This window comes from Furipterus horrens, unplaced genomic scaffold (genome assembly GCF_987537825.1).
Source record: "Furipterus horrens unplaced genomic scaffold, mFurHor1.1.pri manual_scaffold_4, whole genome shotgun sequence".
NCBI lineage: Eukaryota > Metazoa > Chordata > Mammalia > Chiroptera > Furipteridae > Furipterus > Furipterus horrens.
The window spans coordinates 143,899,212-143,923,800 of record NW_028327174.1 but is presented as its reverse complement, the minus strand read 5'-3'; the positions used below and the strand labels follow the sequence as shown (position 1 = coordinate 143,923,800).

General features: G+C 45.4%; 1 protein-coding gene and 1 pseudogene across 1 annotated transcript; both read right to left on the bottom strand.

The window, feature by feature from the left end:
- Positions 1–5,972: 5,972 nt before the first annotated feature.
- Positions 5,973–14,085, bottom strand: LOC150012993 (spermatogenesis-associated protein 31D1-like). Its single transcript, XM_090275204.1, has 5 exons — positions 13,793–14,085; positions 11,574–11,595; positions 9,553–9,598; positions 8,931–8,991; positions 5,973–8,649 (listed from the first exon to the last, which is right to left on the bottom strand). The coding sequence occupies exons 1-5, from the start codon at positions 14,083–14,085 to the stop codon at positions 5,973–5,975; spliced, it is 3,099 nt and encodes a 1,032-aa protein (XP_090131330.1).
- A 6,302-nt stretch (positions 14,086–20,387) lies between these two features.
- On the bottom strand, positions 20,388–21,982 carry LOC150012992 (uncharacterized; annotated as a pseudogene).
- Between the last annotated feature and the right edge of the window lie 2,607 nt (positions 21,983–24,589).

Below are 24,589 nucleotides of genomic sequence, written 5' to 3'. Positions count from 1 at the left end.
ATAGTGATGCCAATTCTGTAGATTTCTACTTCTGTACATTTAGCATGTAGGCCTAGTTACTGTGTGACTAAGGGACAGCAATATTGTGCACTGGATTTACTCTATAAGATTACTTCTTGCATGAAATTGAGGGAAGAATTCACTCAAATGGCTCTTCGGGGCTGGCTAGAAGGCAGAGCAGAACTGATTGCCAAAGCCTTTAGAAGCTTAATGCTATTTATATCTGTGGTACATAAGTGTGTTCTACATGTGATAAATATGAAAGAAAAATGAAAATTCTGACATGGACACCTAGCATGTGTCTGAGAGCTGGATGGCAAGATGTTTCTATGGGCTTTTTCACTTTATCGTACTGTAAAAGTGGAATGTACTACACAGATGAAAGGTAATTGTGGAAGTTGGGTGAGAGTACATGGGAAGATACATTGTTCTAGCTGCTCTTAGGTTGTTTAAACATTTCTGTGTTAACAGGCTTAAAATAGAAGATGTTGGGTATCTCATAAGAAGAGGGAGGGGGCAAAAGTACACCTGGCAAGGGTGCATTAGTCCATCAAGATGGGCATTTAGCTGTCTCTCCACAAGATTATTTCAGGAAGTGTCATTCCTTTGATATTGAGAAGGAAACCTCTTCTCATATAACACGAAGGAACAAGGAAAGGAAGAATGTGAAAGTGGCTTTTTAAAGTGTATTGTCGGAAAGTTCCCATCTCATAGCATAGAGCTTCTCTATGAGCAGTGGCACAGCTCACCTGCTGGGCACATGGAGATGCCTCAGTGAGACCAGTGAGATTTGAAACAGATTTGAGTAGCTTTGGGGAGAGAATGGACTGAAGAAACAGGGAACTAAACTCCATTTGCGTTGTTCACAAGTTAGTAAGCATAGGATCATTATTTGTGGAATGAAAAAACAATTTCCAGTAGTTCAGGGGCACCAGTAAAATCGATTGTGAGATTTTATCCAATAGTAAGTCATTACCTATAGAAAGATATTTCTGGAAAAACACAGAGTTGAAATTCTGCCAGACAGGAAGGGTTAAAGGGAACTGGGGTGGGGGCCATTGTACAGGAGCTTTTTAAATGTTAGTTACCAGATAGACCATCAAGTCCACCTTGGTGAGGGATGAAGACAAGGGCTTTGTGGATTGACAGGGAGTAAGTGGAAAAATGTATGTCTTGGCATTGAAAAATTAACAAGGGGCACCTATGATGGGAGGATAGGGAACGAGGTCACAGGGTGGAAGGTCGGATTGCATTATTCCTGATAGCTGAGGTGTTCCTGGGAATAAGCCCTACAGTGCGGCATAACTGCACTGGAGGGGAGGCAAAGGGCCCTAAGATGACATGACATAGGAGCTGGGAGGCTGGGTCATTGGCTGCTTGATGCTCATGGATGTTAGAGCCCTCCCCTGCCTGCTCACCTCTTCAAGTTCCCTGCCCCGTGAGCCCTATTCCGCAATTTTTCCCCACTAGGACTTTCACAAAATCTGCATATTTTTTCTGTGACACCAAGTTTCCAACATTGTACAGTTAATGTCATAACTCTGGACAAGAAGCTACAAATGTGGTAGTGAGAGAGGCTATGCTGGACATCTGGTTTTTGTATTTTATTTTTCTTTACCCTCTGGATTCACAAGGCTTGCTAGGAAAACTACCTAAAGTGCTCACTAGGACATTCATTCCACTTTTGTGTTTCAGTGTGTGAAAGTGGAGATGGCCTTCCCTCCAGACTGCTATACTAAGGGTATGTTGTAGGTTTGGCAAAAAAAATAAAAAAGCATTCCATGCAGGTCTGTGTTGAGCCCTGAAATATCTGTAACCCCGGTGCATAGTCTAGAGCTCACTTCTGGTTTGTGAGCTGCTGGTGTTCTGGGATATTAAAGCACCACCAAAGTCATGAATAACCGAGGTGGCATCTCCACCCGGACAGGAGAGCTGTACACACTAAGGGCAAGCTCCTGTATATTTCCTTCAAGCACGGATGGAAGGCAGCACCAGCTCCCCTTTCCCAAAGGCAGGGATGCCGTGCAAATACTGCTTTACTTCTCAAGGACAGCCCACGTACTCTGGGTGAGAGGCATCAGTATGCTGTGCGGCGCTCTGCTCAGCCATGGCAGAAGGAGCTTGGGTCGGTGTGAGGAAGCCAGGAGCAAGACAGGGTCCCTGTGTGGGGCTGATGAAGCTTATAGACCTTTGTCCACCCACGAGGTCACTCTCCCCCTCTTCATTTGTTCTTACTTCCTCATTCGCTCTAGGTTATCTTGTCCTTACTCTCAGCTTTATTTTACCTTGGGAGGTAGGTGGCTGCCTGGTTAACATTCCTACCACTGATAGTTGAGTGGTGCTTTTGCTCAGGAAAAGAAATGTCATCAATCCTGCAGCCTGAAGAAATGTCCAGAGATGGGAACCACTTCCCCAAGGTGACCTCCAGTAGATATATATCAGTGTCAAGGTTAAAATATGCTTCCCCAACACATGAACATGACCCACCAGAAAGATATGGAAGCAACGTTTGTGCTGTTCCTAGACCCTACCCCAACCAGCCCAAGATCCACTGCAGCAATATCGCCCCAAACACTCCCATTCAGGGTTCACCCACTTGTGGCATTTTCTGATCATGGACTTCTGAATAATGATTAAGCCACTGTCTCGTCTTCACTAATATTTTCTAAAATATTCTGTCCTCGACCTTTTTCAGATACAGAAGGCCTGTTTTCCCTGCTCTTCTCAAGGATAGAAAACCTTCCCTGAGGGGAAGGTGTGGGCTTCTGCCCATGTTCATTAAGGCTAAGCTACGAGGTAGGAGACAGAGCCCATCTCCTCAAACTTCATCAGGGAGGAAGTGGGCTTTCGGGGAGGGTATGTGATATCTACTTCTCTACAAGTGCTTCAGGGACTGGTCACTTTGGAAGCCAAAGGAAGCAATCAGTAGGAGCCGAACAAACTCCTTTTCTCTAAGCACAAGCCCAGAGATATCCAAAACCCATGCCCCCAACACAGTATACAGGAAAGACAGCACTATTAGTAGGGAAACTTTATTAGGCAAATCAGTATTCTCTATAAGGAAGGAATTGCCTGGAAATTCTAGAAAAGCATTTTTTGTCTAAATCATAGGCACAGATCTCTACACACAGTGCCTTCCACAATTGGGAGAGCAGCAGGAGGCTCTGTGAGGCCTGCAGGTAGGGCTCGGATAGGTCACATCCCCCTGGAGGTCACAGATTGGGGCTGCTTCTGATATAATTGATGGTTTTAATGCCCCAACTTTCTGGGGGTGTCTGTCCTCATTTCTGCTCATAGAGCTCTGGCCAAGAAAGATGGCTGTTTGGCGGGAGGACTTATAGGAGGGGGTCCTGGAGTGGACAGGCTGCTCCTGGGCCCGCACTGCTGCCTTCTGCTGATCTGTCCCCAGCTTCACTGCCGAGGGAAGGGGCTCTGGAGGGCAGGCGGTAGCTCCTGTGGGCTGAGGTCCCACTTTCTCCTCGGGGAACTTCCCGATGTCTGACATGGTTCTCTTCGCTTCTGTCATCCAAGTGAAGATTGCTCTCCTAACTGGGCTTCTGCTCTGCACAAATGCTATGTGGCTGCCCTTTACCTGGGTGGTCTTCTTGTTTTGTGCTTTCTATCTCAGAATGAAGCCATTGAAAAAATCTTTTCATTTTATTTATGAAATGACTATCAGGAGGAGACTGTCTCTTCTGTGATAGGGTCTGGGGAGACTTGCTCCCAACCGTCTTCTGAGTAGAATATCTTATTCTTCCAGGTTTGGATGCTACCAAACCTGCATCCCCTGCACCAAGCTCTTCTGATTTGGGGCTTGTGGGACTCACTTTCTTTGTAGCTGGTGAGAAATTCTTTTCTGGCACAACCTTAAGCGCTGCTTAGGGACCCAAACGAACCTCCCCCCGCCTTCGCTGCCGCAGTGAGCACTGCCTGCACAAAATTTTATTTATTTTAAATACTGTAGTCAAAGGGGAGAGAGAGAGTAGTTTATATTAAAATACAGTAGTCTCCTTTAAAAACATTAGAAAAAATTTAAGGATAATGTAATATTAGAACAAAATGGGTAAATGTAAATATTTTTTGTTTATAGTAAATTGTGAGTCCAAAGGATGCTTAGATAAGTAATATTCAAGTTTAACAAATGTATTGGACAGATTTCCCCAACATTCAGCCAGTCTAAAACAATTAAGTATTCCCCATTAAGACTTATGTAAGAAAAAATTCTTAACCCAATATCGAATCCAGTCATTTACCTATGATACATAAGGTAGTTAGTCAGGCTCACAATCAGCAAACACTGGCTAAAAAAAAAACAAATTTATAGGAGAAAAGTCATTTCAACTAAGGAATTCTTTAGCACATGGCTTAACACCCCTGTCCTTCCCCTCTGTAGTCAGAGCGCCTGGCTACAGTAGATTTAAAAATTGGGAAACTGGATGTGAACTCACTAAGTAAGAGCATGTTAACTCACAATCTCATGATCTTTTAGCCATGATCAATTAAGAGTCAAGAACATGCTTCCTATTTTAAACTAAAGATGTTTTCAAAATAGAGATGAAGGCTTTAGCACAACTTATTTCTGATACTACTACTTGTTTCTACCCATGACATAAAGGGATTTCTTTTACTCAGAAAAAAGCACATGCTAGACAAGCAACGTGTCCTGCAAAGTGACCGGGAAGATGGAGAGTGTTGCCTTATCTGAGCAAAACCTTTTCTTTTGTTCATGAGGGTCCTAGTAGTTCTCGTCTGCAAGTGAAGATGGCCTCAGTTTGAAAAGTGAAATTGAGAAAGCACGAGAGAGCAGAGCAGCTGGTCCCAAAGAACAGAAAGCATCACAGAGGAGAGCGAGAAGAGGGCATGCCACCCCCATGCACCAATGGCAAACATCTCTAAAATCTTTAGTGACCCTTTTTCTGCCAAGATTCCTTTCGGCCCTAATAGCCCAAAGAGCCCCTAATTCTCAAATGTAGCCCCTTATACCCACACAGTGTCTAGGCCTGCTGCTCACTCTTCCTTCTCTCTGTCAAATCCCTTCTCTCCCCACAACATTTTAAATTATTTTACTTGGCCATTGTGCTAGTCCACAGCACAGGGGACCAAGCTCATCCTGATTATGGAGTGGCCTTCTCTTTTGCATAACTTCTAACGGGCGCAGCTATAATTATATTTAGCAATCCATTTTGGATTGTTCTGTTTTTTTTTAATCACACCGATGGTTACTTCTTCTATGAAACGTTAATGATTGTTTTCCTCATTTACTCTGTAACTTTTCACCAAAATTCCTATTGGTATCTCTATACCTTTTGAAAGAATGTAGTTTGTGTTGCTATTGTATATGTACGTATTTCATGTCCCCATGCCAGCTGATCCTCTAACAGTTACAATGTCTACAGCTTCATTATGTGGGTTATAAACTGCTGAGATGAAGCCCCGTGTCATTTTCTTACCTTCCTTGCCTGCATTCCCTCCCTGTGTCTGATGAATAAGTCTTGGTCCCAGACCCCTTCCTCTCCCTCCCATATGAAGATGTTTTACCTGTAATGAAGCTCCGTTCTTTGCATGTCTTCTGCTGTGTCACCGTAGTCTCCAACCAAAGCAAGCAGCACTTTCAGCCTCCCCATCTCCCTCACCCTCCCTTCATTGCCAGAAGTGTATCAGTTAAGAAAAACCATTTGATTTTATTAAGGAAATTAATATAAGGATGAGACTGTTTCTTCTCTGCTAGTCTCTGGGGAGACTTGCTCCCAACCATCTTTTGACAAGAATTACTCATTGTTCCAGGTTGGGATGCTACCAACCCTGCATCCCCTGCACCAAGCTCTTCTGGTTTGGGGTTTGTTGGACTCATTTTTTTTTGTACCTGGTGGATAGTTCTTTTTCAGGCACAACCTTTACATGTGCTTATGGAATTAAGGCTCCTGCTGCTGCTCCATACTGGCTCTTCTCTTCACCAAATGGACACGCAGCACCTAGGAAAGTCCCATGTCCACCCTGGGGACACTCTGAGCATGAGGCAGGGAGGCTTTGTTAGTCTCATGGGACATGTCAGTGGATTTGCCTTGGGCCTGTCTATTCTTTCTCTTCTTCAGCTTAAACTTTATCTCATCAATTACTTTCTTGTTTAAGTCTGAAGACGTAGGATCTTGGGGAGCTGGTATTTTTGGTGGAGGCACTTTAGTAGTCACCGCGGTTGTTTCTTTGCTCTCATTAACATTTATTCCTCGGGAGATTCCCGGCTTGTTGGTTGTGAAGGTGTCTCTGGTTTTGTATTGAACACCATTCAGCTCCTCAGCCTTGACTATCTCCCCGGACACGGTGGGCATGGAAGCAGGTTCTGCTGTCCCCTCCGTGCTTTTGCCCAGTTGCATTTCTGCTCTGCCACTGGAATTCACACTCTTACGCTCTGGCTCGTGGCTGGCCCCGGCTTGCCCTGCAGGCAGCTTTGGCGGGTGAGTGTTGTCTATTGGAAAATGTCTCTGCCTTGCTTTGCCAGTGATGTTGTTTGTGACAGGCAGAACATTTTGTCTGGTTCCGCAAATTTTCTGAACCTCCTGTACAACCTCATGTTTGATATCAGAGGGTGATTGTTTCAGGGTCCCCTGTCCTTCCTCGCCCACAAGTGAGGGGGCAGGGAGAGGAGTATTCAGGACAGTGGCTGACTTTTCTGTTCTCTTTCCTACTCCATGAAGGATTCTAGGGCTTCCTCTCATGGGCGTGAAGCCCCGAGGTTTGGAGTTCACCTTCGAAATCCAGTTGGTTAAGGAGGAGGAGTGGGAATCAAATGAGGAATGAGATGAAGTATCTCTCAGTTTAAAGATTTCCATGGATTCAAGGACCTTGGCAGGAAGGCCCTGTAATGTCTCTTCATGAAACTTAGTAATATGAGCTTCCAGCAACTGCTGTGCTCTGGACACCAGGAAGGAAAGCTCTTGGGATGTGTCCACACAGTAGTCCCTGCCCACTGGTGGTGGCAGACTCCTCTGTTCTATTTTGATGTGGGACGTTACAGAAGGAGTCTCCTCCATAGTGTGCCAGGAACCATGCACAGGCCCAGGGAGCTGACCCTCACTGATCTCCTCAAGCTTCTTCCTGAGATGTAGTTTCAGGTTATTTTCCAGTTGTTTCTGACTTTCACTCTGCCATGACATCACTGCATTTTCTTCTGATGGACTCATCATGGCTAGGCCTTTCTCAGAGCCATACCCCACGTCCTTACCTGAGGAGCTGTCTGAGTCACTCAACAAAACTTCTCGATCATTCTCTTGGCTCTGCTCCTCATCTGTCCCCGGCTCCTCTGGCCGAAGCATTTCTGAGCCACTCTCATGGAAGCTTTCTAGCTGGCTACTCTGGCCCTTATACTCAGAGATCCATGAGAGGCCATAACTGTTCTTTGACTCACATCTGTCTGAACACTTCTTTGGTCTCATCAGTGACAGAGACTCGTGGATCCTGCGGGGCAGGCCCCACCTGTGGTGGATGGTCCTCCTTTTAAGGTGTTTCTCAAGTTTCTGTTGAAGTTCACTGTTGAGTGGAATCTCTCCAGGATCAATGGAGGTTGAAATATAGTCCTTAGAGGACTGGTGGGAAAAATAGGTGGGAGCTGAAGGACAGAAGGCTTCCATAGACTTTTGGACCACAGGGGGTAAGCCCCACAAACTTTCCTGTGTCTTCTGTAATACATTCCATTCTAGGTGTTGAATTTCAGATGAGCTGATGTGTTGTAATGCATCCTGGGGTCCATGGAATTGCACTCCACAGACCTTGTTCTGGGGTACGGGACTGGTTGGAAGGATTGGGAGTGGGGGTTGAAAGTGGGCCTGTGGTTGGATCTGAGTGACAGGTTGGCGTTGGGATTGGGGCAGGGTTTGAGAAAAGGGTTGAGGTTGGGCCTTAAGCAAGGATGGAGGTAGGAAATAAGGAAGTACTGGAGATTCCTGGCCTGTAGGGGCATTGGAGATGCTATTAAAAATAAAGATTGAGGAACAGTCATGGGCAGCAGAGAGCAAGGACTCACTGTGCAGAGACGGAAGACCCCAGAAAAGCTTTTGCTTTAAATGGTCCTCCCCGATCTTAAGATATGAGTACTGCTGTGCCAAGTCATGCTCATCGGGGCTGAGAAACAGGTGGTGTCTAGGACCTATAAGTTTGGCAGCAGCGTCTCCTCCAGGAGAAGTCTTTGTAGAATAGATGTCAGGAGACTCTTTATGGAAATCCCGTTGTGCCAGGTTTGAAGAGAAAGAGTCTTTGGGTTGAGGTACGGAACTGTGCACTGGGAATCTGGGTTCCAGAGGAGGAAAAGGCTCTGGAGGCAGAGCTTGGCCTGGTGGTGAGGGTGACAAAACTTTACCCAAGGGAACCCTTTGGTCAGGAGAGAGAAGAGAGGGGGGTGGTGAGAAAGGCTCAGGCAGAGGAGGTGAGATTAGGTCTCCTGGAGGGACTGCTGAGAAGGCAGGGGACTGAGTGGATGATGACTCAGTCACTGGAGCTGTAGAAGCCAGAGGGGACACAGAGGGAGGAGGATCTTCCAGGGCCTCTGAGATTGGCAGCCGATCGAGCTCAGCAGCTGTGTGATTATACACCTCACAGGAGGGGTCTGGACATACATGTTGATGAACACTGATGGTATCATGATGCTGGCCCAGGGGGCTGCAGGAGACAGGAGGTACAAAGCTGCAGCCAGGACCAGCACAAGGAAAGAAGGACCTATTGGCCTGGTGGGGTGGGGCCACCTGAAACCTGCTGCCCCTTCACATTGCTCCACATCCATGATGTCACAATGTACTCAGCAGCACTCACCCCAAGGCATTCACTCACATTCCCGTTCCCATGGCAACCCCCTCCCATCACTATGGAAGGTTGCACTGAATCCCTGGAACTGCAAGAACATGCTAAAGAGAGACCAAGAAAAAGAGGGAAAGACTAGTCACCTTTTCAGGACAGAATTTAGCCTCTTATTCTTCTCTTTACCCCTGTGGTAATATCTTGAACCTGGGAAACCAAGAGAGTGGGTTACACATAATAAAGGTAGACACATAGGTATTACACAGGGGTCCCTTAATGGGAGACCATTGGGAGAGTAGACTCTGAAAGCCCCAAGAATTAGTATGAAGTCAAATGCTCAATGATACTACTAAAGTCCCCATGTCCACGTTGCTTCATTTATAAAGTACTTTTTATACACATCTCATTGGATGCTCAAAATCACTCTGTGAAGCAGAGAGGTCAATGGTTACAACAAAGAGGAATCTGATCAGCCCGAAGCCAAGATACCTTCACCGAGTCAGGAGACAGGAGTTCTGACTCTGGACATTTTCTGGGCAGCACCCATTGCCCCGGTCCATGATGCTTCCTACCCAAGGACAGCAGAGCAGAGAATCTGAGAAGTCTCAGGTTCTGACTGTCTTTGCATGAGCCTCCCCTCTGAGGGCTCTTTGTTCTGAGAGAGACTGTATCTACCAACTGCCAGAGATCATGGCCCTGGTACTTCATGGAAAAGAGAGAGAGAGAGAGTCACCCTTGGGAGCTTGGGCGGGACAGGCATAGCCTTACCTCTCAATGTCCCACCTTTCCTTCTCCTCTCTGCTCTGGTCTGATGCTGAGAACAGAAAGAAAAGAATGAGAGGTTGGGACTCACTTCTCTCAATCCTCTCCCTAAGAAACGCAGATATTTATTATTCAAGAATAATGTCTCTCTGAGCCAACAAGCTCATTTTAATTAATAGAACTTTTTTGGTTTTTTGTTTGTTTCTTTGGTTTTTGTTTTTGTTTTTACCAATATTTAAAGCTTTAAAATGTTTTTAATTTTTCCTTCTTTGAAAAGCTCAAGAAAGGCTTTTGTCTGTGAGGGCCACACTGGATAGTCTCAGAGGGCCTCTGCTCAATGCAGGCGTATAATCTGAGGCCTACAGTTGCCCATGTTCCCTCACATAGGACCGTGTAACCTGGGATGGAGCCCAGCCTCTCTTCTCAGGGGCTCTGAGAGGCTCAGCACTGCTCTCCTGATCAGCCCAACACAAAGGCTGGGGGCTCAGTGAAAGATGTGACTCGTGCTAAAGTGCTGATTAACTCTGATGTTCTGCAGGGATCCCAAAGTCTCTAAATAACTCGATCGAGAACTAGGGACTCACTGTGTTTGGAATCTTAGCCAGAAACCTGCCACCACACCCACATGGTGTGTGAGCTTCATGTGGCAACCTGAGTCCTCCCTGGACCCTAACCCTGCCCTGTCCCTTCCTCAGACATCTCATCTTTGGTGTCTCTCTGACTCAACCAAACTCACATAAAAGGGGGAACAACAGCAAAGAATCTCTGTTGGGGCTTGCTCAAGGTTCCTTACCTTTTCAGTGTGTTCACTTTCCCAGTCGGTGGGGGTTGATGGAATTCCCACCAGGCAGCAGAATATGAGGAGGAGCACCCACAGCACACAGATGTACACTAGGCTGTGGGTGCTTTCTCTGGTTTCTGAAAGCAGATATTTATAAAATTCTTTAATGATATTCAGAAATAAATTGAATCCCATTTTCTGAATGGCAAAGCTGCTCGATGTAACTGAGCTCTGAGAGGGCAGGCTCTTGTCTTTATTGCCAGGCCTGCATCACACAGCATTGAGGAGTCATAAAGGGTTTCTGGGGGTGAGGAGGGTGCACCTTCAAGAAGGTGTGTCCATAGCCCCTCCCCCCACCAGCCCAGCAGATTCCCTTCATCCCTCTTAGGCCTCCAGCTCCTTCTGCCCTACTCTGCTATCCTATTCTCCAATTTGCTTTTTAACATATTACCCATTTACCTTAATGAACGCTCTTCTTGTTTCATTGTAACCCAGATATTACCTGGGTCCCCTTTAATGTCTGGAGACCTTGACTTCGGTCTTTCCAGGTCCACTACCTTGCAAGTCTGAAATAGTGCCTGGAAATTTTGCTGGTACCTGGACATTTGCTGTCAGGGTCTTATCTGTCCTCAAATCCAACTTACATCAACCCAGGTACAGAACTTAAAGTTCTTTTAGACTTAGTTTTGTGAATGTTAAAGAGCAAACTTTAGTTTTTTCAGTAAGTTATAAATGAACAATGAAGTTTAAAATATCATCCATCCCAGGAATGCATCTCACATAGCTCACATGTATCTCACCCGCAAGTGTTGTAATAAAACCCTCCCCCGAGTGTCTCAGGCAGCCATGGAGGTGACCGAGGTGGTGGCTGGTAGAGTGAGGTCCCCATACAACCAACTGAGATGCATCACCGCTCAGAAGTCTGGTCCCAGAGTTCAGACTGCACTGCGCTGTATTGGCTCCAAGGAGGAGTATTTTCCAAAAGCTCTACTAGAACAATGTGCTGCTATTTGAGGAAGCTCATTGGAGAAACATCATTGGCTTAGGATTCTCATATATTTTCAGTTTTCTAGGGACATTCCCCAGTGCTCTCTCTCACTCCCACCCTGTTCACTGTCCGCGGGCTGGGCCACATGGGTGCAGCTGTTTTCAGGATCCCCAAAGCTGTCTGGTTTGAATGAAAATGATGTAGCCTCTCAGGGCTGCCAGACCCTCATTTACTTAGTTGCGGACATAACATGCATACCTTGTATTCATGTTGAGTCTCCCTGGGCTCTCACCATCATGGGTCCACTGGAATTCTGTGCCATGGGGCTCCCCAAATGCTGTATGTGAACAGGTCGGCAAGGATGGGCAGGTTCTCACATCGTGCGCATCCCCTCGGCTGATGCACATGCTCCATTGTCTCCTCGGACTTCTCTTACAAACCCTAGTTCAAGATAAAATTATAAGAGTCTCAAAATGGTGACAGTAGAGCATTAAACCCAGCGCCGAGGGCTCCTGAGTGTGTCCCCTGTGTGACAGCACAGGTGGTATTCCTGTGACCTGCTCTGCAGCTCGGTTCCCCACCTGGGTTCACATCCTGGTCTTACCACACTTTGTGTGAACTTGAGGGTGATAGCTAATCTCTTGGAAGCTTGGTTTTCTCGTTGGTCAAATAGAAATGCACATACTGCTTATTTTCAGAACCGTTATAAAGCATTTTTATCAGTGTCTATCATAGTACTGGGCAATAGAAATATGAGTCAAAAAGCCAGCCCCACATGTACTTTTACACTTTCTACAAGTCACCTTTATAGAGCTCAGGCTCTGATGTTTTTTTTCCAGGTCTTAGCTCAGACGTAACCAATATGTAAAGCCCTTTCCTGACCATTCTCTCTGTAGGAGATAAAATTCTAAGGTTGTCCCATGACGTCCTCCCCCCTGCTGTACTGTCCTTGTGCAGGTGGAACCTGTGATTCAGTCGGATCTAACTCCCATGACCAGGTCACCGTCCTTGACTCTGAGTGGCGATTACCCTGGGTGGGCAGTTGCAGACACTCGCTCTGCTTCCATGAGTCCTGCAGATGCAGGAACTGAATTCTGCCAACAGCACATGAGTTTGAGAGAGGACCCCAAGCCTCAGATTCAACCCAATCCTGGCTGACTCTTTGACTACAACCTTGTGAGACTTAAGGCTTAAGGTTCACTGGGTTCTCTGCTTGATTCCTGGCCATGGATGACGTGAGAGAATGCACTTGTGCTGCTTTAGGCCACGAAGTTTGCGGTGATTTGTTATGCATCAATAGAAACCTAATGTAATGTCTAAAACACACCCTCTACCAGCATTCTCTGTTCCTCTCTCCTGTATTATTTTTCTTCAGAGCACTTCTGCTACCTGAAATCATACCATGCAATTATTTACTATTTTAGTCTGGCTGTCCCACTGCATCATGATCTCCACAAGGGAAGGGACTCCGGCTTGTTTACTACTGAATCCCCAGCTCTTTCACGTAGTGTTTGCCACACAACACATATCAATAAATATTTGTTGAATGAATGCATAAACAATTATACATGTGTTCAGTGTTTACATAATTTTAAAAATTCTTATAGGTATACCTCATTTCAAGCAAACTTGGCATGGGGAGTCTCAATTCATGTATAAAAAGGATTTTAGTGTTGATTTTTATTTTCTAAAAGAATATAAAATACGAAACAATTTACCAAAAATGCTACTTAAGTGCAACTTTTTAGGAGTGTATGTATTTCACGAAGCAAGGTAAACCTGGTTGTTTAACAGCCTCATTATAGTTTCTTTTAACAAATGTTATTGTATTTTAACTTCATATCGGAAGAGAACAGGGGACAGATATCCTTGACTATATGCAGTTACTTGTTGAAAGACAACTCAGTTAGAAAAGCCTATTGAATGGATGGAATGATCAAAGTGCTACCAATGCCATTTAATGGCTCTCACTAATGAAATTACTTTAAAAAATATTTCAGTGATGGCAGTGCCCAGAACAACTTAATGGATTATTTAAAGTAGTGATAATGGTGAACTTTTATGAGTTAAAAATTCATATCAAATGAAAATGAACAAAATAAACTTGCTAACGCCCAATGTGGTCCTCTATTTGTTCATTTGTGATGCTTGATGACATACTGCGACGCTCATTTTCACTTACTTTTTGAGGGGAGAATGCCACAGGTAAAACCACAAACAGGAGAAAGCAGAGACGTTTACTGCACTAAGAAGATGAGCCCATTGCAGTGGAGCCCAAGAGTGCTTGTCTGTGCAGGAGATGCTTCTTGGCATCATGGCCACTGTTCTGGGGTGCAGAATTCATGGAGGTGGAGCGCCTTCTACCAGCCACCCAACTATGTCCCCTTGTTCTCCTGCAGTGACCAGCAGCAATGCTGTGACCCCGTAGATTTGTCCTGGAATCCTGAGACATTTCTCACACCACAGATGGAGTTTACGGAAGCACGGAATTGGAGGTGTTGGCTTCACGTCTGGCTTCCTGAGCTGCCTTGGTTAGCCGGCAGCCAGAAGGTGTTTGTCTCACATCCAGGAGGGGCAGCATGAGGTCCGGCGGTGTGAGGCAGCCCTGGGGTGGAGAAGAGCATTCGGGGGCCGGGGAGGGGCCTGACTGTGAACATTCATTCCTATTCCCATACATGAAATAAAATGATTTCTTTTCCTCCAGAAAAACACATGATGGAGGAACAAAGCGTCCTGCAACATCACTGGATGATGGAGGGTGCTGCCTCATCGGAGCAAAAGCTTTTCCTCATGAGCGTCCCAGTAGTTCCCACCGGGGTGTCCCCTGGAAGTCTGGGACACCAAGGCAGGCCTCCCTGGGCAGTTTGCACCTCCAATGTACTGCCAGGGTCACGCTAGCCAGCGCCCCCAGTCCTCCTCACCGGCCTGCTTTAGTTTGGGTCCCCATGAGGCCGCCCTTGGGTTACCGCAGGGCTCGCTAACCGGTGCCCTGTCTCCTTGTTCACGCCCCACCCCAGCCCCAGTCAGCGGCCGCTGGGCTGCCCTGTGGTCGGCCACACTGCAGTTGGAGCACCCGGACCGCGCAGGCTGCCTCACGCTGAGGCACGTTTGCTCGTGGTTGCTCTCCCCTCTCCTCCCCCTTGCAAAACCCTGCAAGCACAAAGGCAGCCCATGGAGCGCTAGGGCAGGGTGGCTCTTCCTCACGCCTCCCTTGTCAGGGACTGATCCCCTGCTTCAGGCCCAGCACCTAGCCCAGGGGCAGTGTCCTACTAAATTGAAACTCAGCAGCTGAGCTTGAAGAAGAGCTTTAGAGAGAGAGGAGTTGGAACGACTTCTGACATTTCCCGTTTTGAGCATCCAATGATGTTATGTGACCCCTGAGGTTAGATCACAAAATCACCATGTGCTTCCTTGTTCTTTTGGAATGTTCAAGCTATACTGTGAGGAAACCCAACCAACCAGTTGGCATGACCTCACAGAAAGCCTGTGTTTAACAGCCAGCCAATAGTCAGCATTTTTCATCGGACAAATAAGTGGTGCCATTTCAAAATGATTCAAACCTCTCGCTGTTGATTCACTTCAAGCTTTCAAGTCCTCGCAGCAGAGGCCCCAGGTATTGTGAAGAGGAGAGAGGCAGTTTCCACTGTGCCCTGTCTAACCTCCTGACCTGCAGAATCTGTGCTGGGTTTTGGGTTGGTTTATTACATAGCAACAATAACTGAAACACTCTTTTAAATTTCAAGCAGCTGATCCACATTTCTATCTAGGTGCATTCAAGGGGAGGAAATTCTTGTAAGGATACAAGTGCATCTCATCATAAGGGCCTGAAAACAGAAACTGAAAATTTATCCTCAAGATCAAAGGTAAACATTAATTCCATTTGTCTGTGAGTCAGCCTGTCTGTCTGATGTCTCACGGTTCCTGACCCGTTGTTCTCGCTTAGCAGCCCAACTGCCTTTGCTTTTCCTTGTCCATGGTTATCTGCATCACCTCAGTTTTGGCTGCAGGGAGACAGAGATTAATGTTTATTAGCCCAGCGGGACAGTGGTATTCTCTTTGGATCCATCCAATAGGTCAAATGTCTTATAAACACACTACAGTCCACCTCTGTGAAGGGGACAGTTAAGGAATGTTCTTACTCAACCTTCTCTGGGAAGTAGGGCCTGTGGCAAGGATTAAAGGTCTAATATTTTATTTAAGAGATGCAAGCCCAGTGTGGAGAGTATTTAAAAAAGTGGGGGAAAAGAATAGGAAGCTAATAAAGATGTGAAGCAATGTGATGTGATGCTGTACTGTTACCACTTCACAGGGGGCTTGACAGAGACCAAGGGATCACTTAGTGGGGAGATCAGTCTACACTGGGGACTTCCCTAGAATCAGTCACCCTATGGGAAACATAGTTCCTCACATTTCAGGGACCTTACATATGGAATTAAGGCTATGAACCTTAAAATAGGGAGAATATCCTGGATTATCTGGGCCCACCCAATGTAATCATGTGAGCTCTTAAAAGTAGAGGAAAGTGGCAGAAGGGGGAGTCAGATATTTGAAGTGTGAGAAGGCCTGTTGCCATTGCTGGAGGAGCCACATGGAAGGCATGGCATATTCTAGAAGCAAAGACAGGCTCCTGTCTGATAGCCAGCAAGGAATGGGGACCTCAGTTCTGCAACTGCAAGGAATGCATTCAGTCAATGACCTGAATGAGCTTGTAAACAGATATATCCCCAGACTCTCTGAAAAAAGAACACAGTCTTCAAACGCTTTGATTTCAGCCTTTGAGTCCCTAAGCCAGGGACAGAGTAGATCCACACTATATGGACTTCTGACCTACAAAAGCATGAGATAATAAATGGCTGTTGTTCTAGGCCACTGAATTTGTGGCCATTTACTACCACAATAGTGACAAACTGATACTTTGCATGAGGTTTAAATCCCCATCCAGAAGCCAGACATACTAAAAGTCTTCTCAGATCTACCTAAGGTAACTTCCCTCCACTGTCTTGCCTGAATCAATACATTTTTTTTTTTTTTTTGCTCATTGCTCACCAGATACAGAATCCGCTGTTATACCCCGTTCTTACTCCCTTGCCCACATTAATCTCCTTTTTATTTTTGTATCATGTTGATAAAAGAGCAGCCTATAGAAAAATTTTATAAGAGTTTACTTGAGCCAAAATGTTGAGGACATACCCAGAAGCAAAGTCTTTATCGGTCGGGAACCTGAAATCCATTGGTGGTAGATTAAAGGGGCAGGAGAAAGCAGAGTGGGGAAGTCTCTAGGATTGTATAGAAAGCAAAATGGAAAAACACATGCTTCCTTTACAGGGGTTGGGATGAGACAGAGAACACTTAACATTCACAGCGCAGAGTGATGGTGTCCGGACACAGCAGCGAGGGGTTTCGTGGCCTCAGGAATGCCTTGTGCTCTGGTGCCCAAGGCTATGACTTCAAAGGTTTGGGCAAAAAAATGACTCTGACATTTCAAAAGGATGTTATCTTAGATGCTTAGGAACAACAAGTAGGGCTCATGTAAGGTAAAAACTGACCTTTGCTGAAGGATGCTCTAGGCGAGGGACATGACTGCCTGCTATGGCCTAACCAGTTAGGAACTTCTGATTAGACTATCCTGGGTGGTTACTTTGGGTCACTGCCATGCAGCCCCAGGAGCTTGTTGGGTTTATTACATAGACCCTGTTTCTTTTCATTATTTTCTCTCTTACCTTCCCTTTCTCTAAAAAAATAAACTCATGGAAGTATGATATTAACTATCACGAGTTAATATGCCAACTCACCATGAAAATTTTTGACTAATGAAACTACCAAGATACCACATTTCTCCCTTTATAGATATTTTCTTAGTGTACAGTTGAATAAATGCATAATAAATTGATAAGATTAAAATAGTTTAGTTGACACCAATCATAACTGGAGCATAAGAAACTCAGCTAGGTTCTTTCAAATGGCACTTGCCCAGTGCCTTCTCTACTTCCTCTTGTCAGAACATCCCTGAGGTAAATCACCTGCAAAGTATAATGAAGAGAACATCATACAAGCCCATGCGCTTCTGTTAATTCTTAACTGTTAGTCCCATGGTTATTCTGGTCTAGAGTGGCTTATACTTGGAAATGTTTTGAGCCTTCTGACTACAGGTGTTAATGTAATTTTAGGGCAGAGTCAATATTAAGTGATTCATCCAAATTGTACTCCAGCACATCTGAATATTGTCAAGCATCAAATTACTATCTTTGAGGAGTTAAAAAGTCACTATCAATTAGTTACCTGTCATTGTAATTGTTCAGTTCTTGTCCTTGGACAGGGTTTGGCTCTGCATTTTTTCAAAAGTTTGTAACAATCCAGTTGCTCTGTGGTATGTGTGCTTGGTGCCATGAACAGCAAGGTCAATGTGGCTGGAGTTGAGCAAGGGAGGTCAAAAGTAATGGGAGATAAGATTAGGGTAGTCATGAGATGCTAGGGCTTATGGGGCCTTGTAAGCCAGCCGTTCTCAGCCTATGGGTCACAACCCCTTTCGGAGTAGAATGACCCTTTCACAGGGGCTGCCTAAGACCATCAGAAAACACATATATAATTACATATTGTTTTTGTGATTAATCACTATGCTTTAGTTATGGTTGGGGGGGGGGGTCACCACAACATGAGGAACTGTATTAAAGGGTCGCGGCATTCGGACAGTTGAGAACCACTGTTGTAGGCCATAATAAAATCTCTGTCTTTTAGCTGAGTACAGTTTTGAGTAGAGGAGTGACATGTTCTGAAGTATCTTTTAAAATAATCTTTATTACTTGATCTTTTTGTTGAGAATAGACTGTCAGGGAGACTAGTAAAATCAGAAAAACCAGTAAGAAGGCTCTATATTACTAGTTAATCCTGCGGTGGAAATTTCTCTGTGTTTGGTAACAGTGAATTTCTCCATCTCATTTATCAATACATTGTTGGTCTCCTACTTTAAATTACAGAATAAGGCTAATCAACAGTATGTGTTAATGTAAAACTTTTTGAAACAATGTGTAGTAATAGGTGAAAACAGTTGTTTTATAATAACATCTGTTCTTCTTAAGGCAGAAAAGTGTACTTCCTTAGATGACATGGTAAAAATTAGGTATGTCTAGATTAAAAGGGTTGATAGTTGAGAAATAAGATATTGTAATGAGAGGAAAACATTACCCTTGAGATAAATTCAGGACCTGAAACTACAATAATAATTAGCAGAAAAAAATGATCTTTTATATCACTTCCTGTTCTGCTCAGGCCAATCTTGTATTACTAGGATACATATGTAAACTCCATTATGAACATTGAGGCTTATCTATGGGACTGAAGAACAGATCGATTGAATTTATTTGCAGAAATATTTGATCAAGTGGAAGAAATATGAGTTTTTACTTTCTTGACACCTTGAATTACCTAGCATATGTGCAACTCTTGTCCCTAAACACAAAGTCAGAAGAAAAAAACCACCTGTAATCAGAACTAAAAATTAATTAATTTTAACTTTTATTTGTTTACAGAAGTCAGGGTGATAGCATCAAGTACTAAGAAATCATTAGATACAATTCAAATGACAGTACATAGATTTCATAGGAATACCAGTCCATGTTCTTCTATTTTTTTTCTTTCATATCTACAATATATTTATATCCAGTATTTGAGATCATACCACTGATAAGTATGGGTACCCACCAACTTCAATATACAATCACATTTTAATTTCTACTCAACAGCATATAACCAACAAAAGTGAATATTGAATACAAATGCATAATTATGAGTTTCTGAATTGTATTAAAATTATTTTCACTTTAAAAATTAAAATAAAGGCAAAATATGAATATTAATTATAAATATAATCATATTGGTATTGTTTCAATTATCTAAACACAGCTCATTTGATAATTTTTATTGAGCAGTAATAGAATATTTATGCTTAATGATAAAGCAATTGTATCTGAAAGGTGAAGAAAGATTTCAAATTCCATGAAGAGATGAGGCTGATATTCATCACCGATTAACTGAGATGATGTCTTCCCAGACTGAGTTGTTCAGACCTGATGCATTATCCAGGCATAAATTCTAGTAAGACTAATAATTGACAGGCATCATAATTAAAGTAACAAGCAACTAATTTCTATGTTCTAAATAATCTTATGAAGAAATACTAAAAAATAAAATATTTATGATTACCAATCTAATGTAGTTCAATTTTACTTATTTTATTTTATTTTTTTGCCCTCTCATCCCATTTATTAAAGAAACAGTAAGAAAAGATACAATGCAAGAAAAACAACCATCCTTTCACATCAGTTTGAACAAAGCACAGTGATTTCTCCCCTTCACCCCACAACCCCCAACCCCATGTGCCATCCACATCAGTTTAAATTTTGAGGTTCTTTGATTGGGCGTACCAGTGGAGAGGGAGTTGGATGAGCAGGGAAGCCTTGATTCTGGCCTCCTCTAAGTCCCAGAGAAGGAAGCTGCAGGACCAGTCATCAAGTGGAAATTGTATTTGGTGGGTCTTTAAAGTGGTTGCACACCTCCCTGTAATGTGTTCAAGCCCCCAGGAAAAGGTATGGCAGTAGAGGATGACCAGGTCCAAGGTGCCCAGGTCACAGCTGCTGAAGCATGGTCTGTTCACCAATGCAACATTTCTAGAGAGCAGTGAGCCAATTCCCCAGTGGTGAGCAGGGGACTACATATGAATTGGGACCTGCAGGTCAATGTACCCCTGAGAGAAGTCCACAAGAACAATTCAAGAAACTAGTAAGAAACAAAGGGCAGAAAGCTGTGGGATAAAAGTACAGCAGGCTTCCGGAAGGCTGGAGATGCTTTCTCTCGAGGCTAGGATCGTTCCCGCCTGCCATAGTCCATGTCCCACAAATAACGTTTCGCCTTCAATCAAGAAGAAAGCAGAGTTTGAAAAAGATGGCTCATTTGAACTTGAGCCCCAGCTATGTAATTCAGACTGTAGCTCCATATCTACCTTTTTGCCTAAAACACAGCCTCTGCCCAGAACCACGATGTCTGGAAACCAAGGTGGTCCTGGAGAGAAAATGCTATTTAAGGGGGTAACTTTCCATTTGGGTACATTGCAGCCATTGGACCCCCTAGTCTGGGGAAAGCAGCTGGGTTTGTGCCAGGGAGACTACCCACTCTAGGAAATGGGACCAAAATCTTGGCTACAGGGCCATTCATCCTCGGAAAGGAAGTTGGGTTTACACCCAGGGTCCCAGTTGGCCTTGCAAAAGGAGCTGGGTTGATATCCACAGGGCCCACTGCAGAAGAGCCCAGAGGCCCAGGAGCTGACCTGGGAAAGTAACCTGACCAGGGCCTAGTGGGCCAGTAGACCTTGGCAATGTAGTTGAACTAGGACCTTGTAAGCCAGTGGCCGTTGGGAAGTTAGCTGGGTTGGGCCCTAAAGGTTCAGAGGCTCTTGGACAAATTGCTGCATTTGAGCCCCGAAGGTCGGCAGACCTTTGAAAGGTAGTTGGGTTTGAAGCCAATGTGCCAGAAGACTGAGAAAAGGCATCAGGGTTCAGTGCCCCTGAATGTGTGCCCCTTGGAAAGGGGTTAGCATTTAGCCCCATGGGGCCAGCTGGTCTTGAAAAATGAGCTTCATTAGGGCCTATGGGGCCAGCAGTACTTGACATGGGAGATGGATTTGGCCCTGGAAGGCCAATTCCCAAGATCCAGGACCCGAGTTTGAGCCCATGGGGCCAGATATTCTTGCCATGGAAGATGGGCTTGTGCCCATGTTTCCAGAAGCCTGTGAGAAAGAAACTGAATTTGCTCCTAAAAGACCCGCTGCTCTTAGAATGAGGGCAAGATCTAGGCCTTGAGGTCCAGCCATTCTTAAGTTAAGACCAGATCCTGTGCCCAAGAGGCCACCTGCTCTGGTATCCAGATTAGGGCCTGGGCCCAGGCCACCTGCCCTTGGGGTGGGCCCGAGGCTTGGGCCCAAGGCCACTTGCTCTTTGGGTGGACCCAAGGCTGGGGCCTGGAAACACACCTGACCTTGGGGCAGGGTTTGTACCTACAAAGCCTGATCTCAAATTGGGACTTGGTCCAGGGCCCAGGCCAATGGGCCTATTATTGGGAGGACCATTTCCAGAAGGCAAGAGGACACTCATTCTCAGATTGGGTCCAGATCCAGGGCCCATGGGGTCGCCACTTCTGAAGTCAGGACCTGTTCCCAAGAGACCACCTGCCCTTGAGTTGGGCATAGGACCTGGCCCTGGGAAACCCCCTAACCTTGGTTAGACAGAGGCCCTGGGCCTGAAAGAGCCCCTGCTCTAGGGTTCAGAGCTGGGCCTGGCCGTGGGAAAGAAACTGCACATGTGCCAGTGGCATTCATATCCCTCGGAAACGAAGCCATGCCTGGGTCACGAGCACCAGCAGGGAAAGGTGCTGGGTTTGCAGCCAATGAACCTGATGAAGATGGAAAAGTAGAAGGGTTCCTTGCAAATGGGGCCAGATTTCCACCAAGAGAACCAGTTGGCATAGGAGGGAATCTGAGATCATGCCCGGTGGGTGGCCTGTGTTTAGAACAGGAACCCCTGTGGTCCCAGGGAACCATCGGGCTGTCCTCAAGGTGGCAGTGGGGCACGAATCCAAGGGTTTGGCCACTTTCTAGGGAAAATCCGGGGTTCTTTCATACTTTCTTGGGAACATTGGTGATAATGGGCTTGGGGGAAGTTTTGAAAAGAATCTTGTTGTTTTTTTTTTAAATTATTTGTTTGTTTATTTATTTTTAGAGATAGGGGAAAAGAGAGAGACAGGGAAAGAAACATCACTGTGTGGTTGCCTCTCACTCGCGCCCCCAACTGGGGACCTCATGTGCAACCTAGTCATGCGCCCTGACTGGGAATCGAACCAGCGACACTTGGCTCGCAGGCCGACACAAAAATCTTGTTTTTGATGAGTGCTGTCACCAAGGACTAGGTGCCAGTCTCATAGCCACGCTCATTACAGTCCTGCTCCCCAGGAGTGTGTTTGACAAGGACAGCTAAAGCTTTCTCCAGGTGGATGGTTTCCCATACAGAATATGAGGTCCCACGATCAGCACAGGGATTCCCTCAGTGGTGTAACGTAGGTCTCCCAGGAGGTTTCCAGCTAATCCAGTGCTGTAGCGAGCCTCGATCTCCCCCTGTAGCTCCATCAGCACCCATTCTGCCAGGCCTCCAGCCCCAGCACTGGAAACAATAATTTACACCATGAGCCTCTGTCTTTAAAAAAAGCAACTGAAAATGAGCTGCAATGGCGGCCTCCGAGCTCGGCGCCGTGCTGCCAACGGGCGACAGACGAACCCTCGTGTCACCGCTGCCGCCTCGAGCACTGCCTGCGCCCAATTTTATTTTAAATACTGTAGTCAAAGGAGAGAAAGAGAGAGTAGCTTATCTTGTGAGAGTATTTTATTTGTGAAATGACTATCAAGAGGAGACTGTCTCTTCTGTGATAGGGTCTGGGGAGACTTGCTCACAACCATCTTCTGAGTAGAATCTCTCACTCTTCCAGGTTGGGATGCTACCAACCCTGCATGCCCTGCACCAAGCTCTTCTGATTTGGGGCTTGTGGGACTCCCTTTCTCTGTAGGTGGTGGGAAATTCTTTTCTGGCACATCCTTAAGCCCTGCTTAGGGACCCAAACGAACCTCCCCCGCCTTCGCTGCCGCAGCGAGCACTGCCTGCACAAAATTTTATTTATTTTAAATACTGTAGTCAGGGGGTTTGGCTCAGTGGATTGAGCGTCGGCCTGCGAGCTAAGTGTCGCTGGTTCGATCTTCCAGTCAGGGCACATCAGAGAAGGAAAACTCTGACTCCAAAAAACCTCTGCTGCCTTGCGGCATACCTCTTCAGGGGAAAGGCTAAGGGAGTAAACCCCGACAGAAAATCCGGAGCCGGAGTCCCTAAGGCGGTTTGACGTTGTAGTCAACACCGGCAACTCCTGCGGCGCACCTGAAGCCAAGCTGTATTGACTCCGTCTTCCCCTTGGATCCTTCAGCTGCGAAGAGAGGGGGGGTCTGCTGCATGGGCAACAGCAGACCCTCCATATCACCCTGCCCAGGCTCTGTAGCTTCAGCTTCACTGGAGAGGACACTCCAGCGTCATCGCAAGATGTCGATTCAACACGGGAGGGGACGGATGCCGTGTCACTCCCGAGTCGGACTGCACAGCCATTCTCGGCGGTGCAGATAGACTCTTAAGAAGCTACACCATCGTCTCTCGAGACGGACAGCTGCCGACGACGAGTCAGAGGGGAGAGAGAGAGTAGTTTATCTTAAAATACAGTAGTCTCCTTTAAAAACATTAGAAAAAATTTAAGGATAATGTAATGTTAGAACAAAATGGGTAAATGTAAACAGTTTTTGTTCATAGTAAATTGTGAGTCCAAAGGATGCCTAGATAAGTAATATTCAAGTTTAACAAATGTACTGGACAGATTTCCCCGACATTCAGCCAGTCTAAAACAATTAAGTACTCCCCATTAAGACTATGTAAGAAAAAATCCTTACCCCAATATCGAATCCAGTCATTTACCTATGATACATAAGGTAGTTAGTCAGACTCACAAACAGCAAACACTGGCTAAAGAAAACAAATTTACAGGAGAAAAGTATTTCAACTAAGGAATTCTTTGGCCCATGGCTTAACACCCCTGTCCTTCCCCTCTGTAGTCAGAGCGCCTGGCTACAGTAGATTTAAAAATTGGGAAACTGGATGTGAACTCACTAAGTAAGGTCATGGTTTTTTAGCCATGATCGATTAAGAGTCAAAAACCTGCTTCCTATTTTAAACTAAAGATGTTTTCAAAGTAGAGATGAAGGCTTTAGCACAACTTATTTCTGATACTACTACTTGTTTCTACCCATGACATAAAGGGATTTCTTTTACTCAGAAAAAAACACATGCTAGACAAGCATCGTGTCCTGCGAAGTGACCGGGAAGATGGAGAGTGTTGCCTTTTCTGAGCAAAACCTTTTCTTTTGTTCATGAGGGTCCTAGTAGTTCTCGTCTGCAAGTGAAGATGGCCTCGGTTTGAAAGTGAAATTGAGAAAGCACGAGAGAGCAGAGCAGCTGGTCCCAAAGAACAGAAAGCATCACAGAGGAGAGCGAGAAGAGGGCATGCCACCCCCATGCACCAATGGCAAACATCTCTAAAATCTTTAGTGACCCTTTTTCTGCCAAGATTCCTTTCGGCCCTAATAGCCCAAAGAGCCCCTAATTCTCAAATGTAGCCCCTTATACCCACACAGTGTCTAGGCC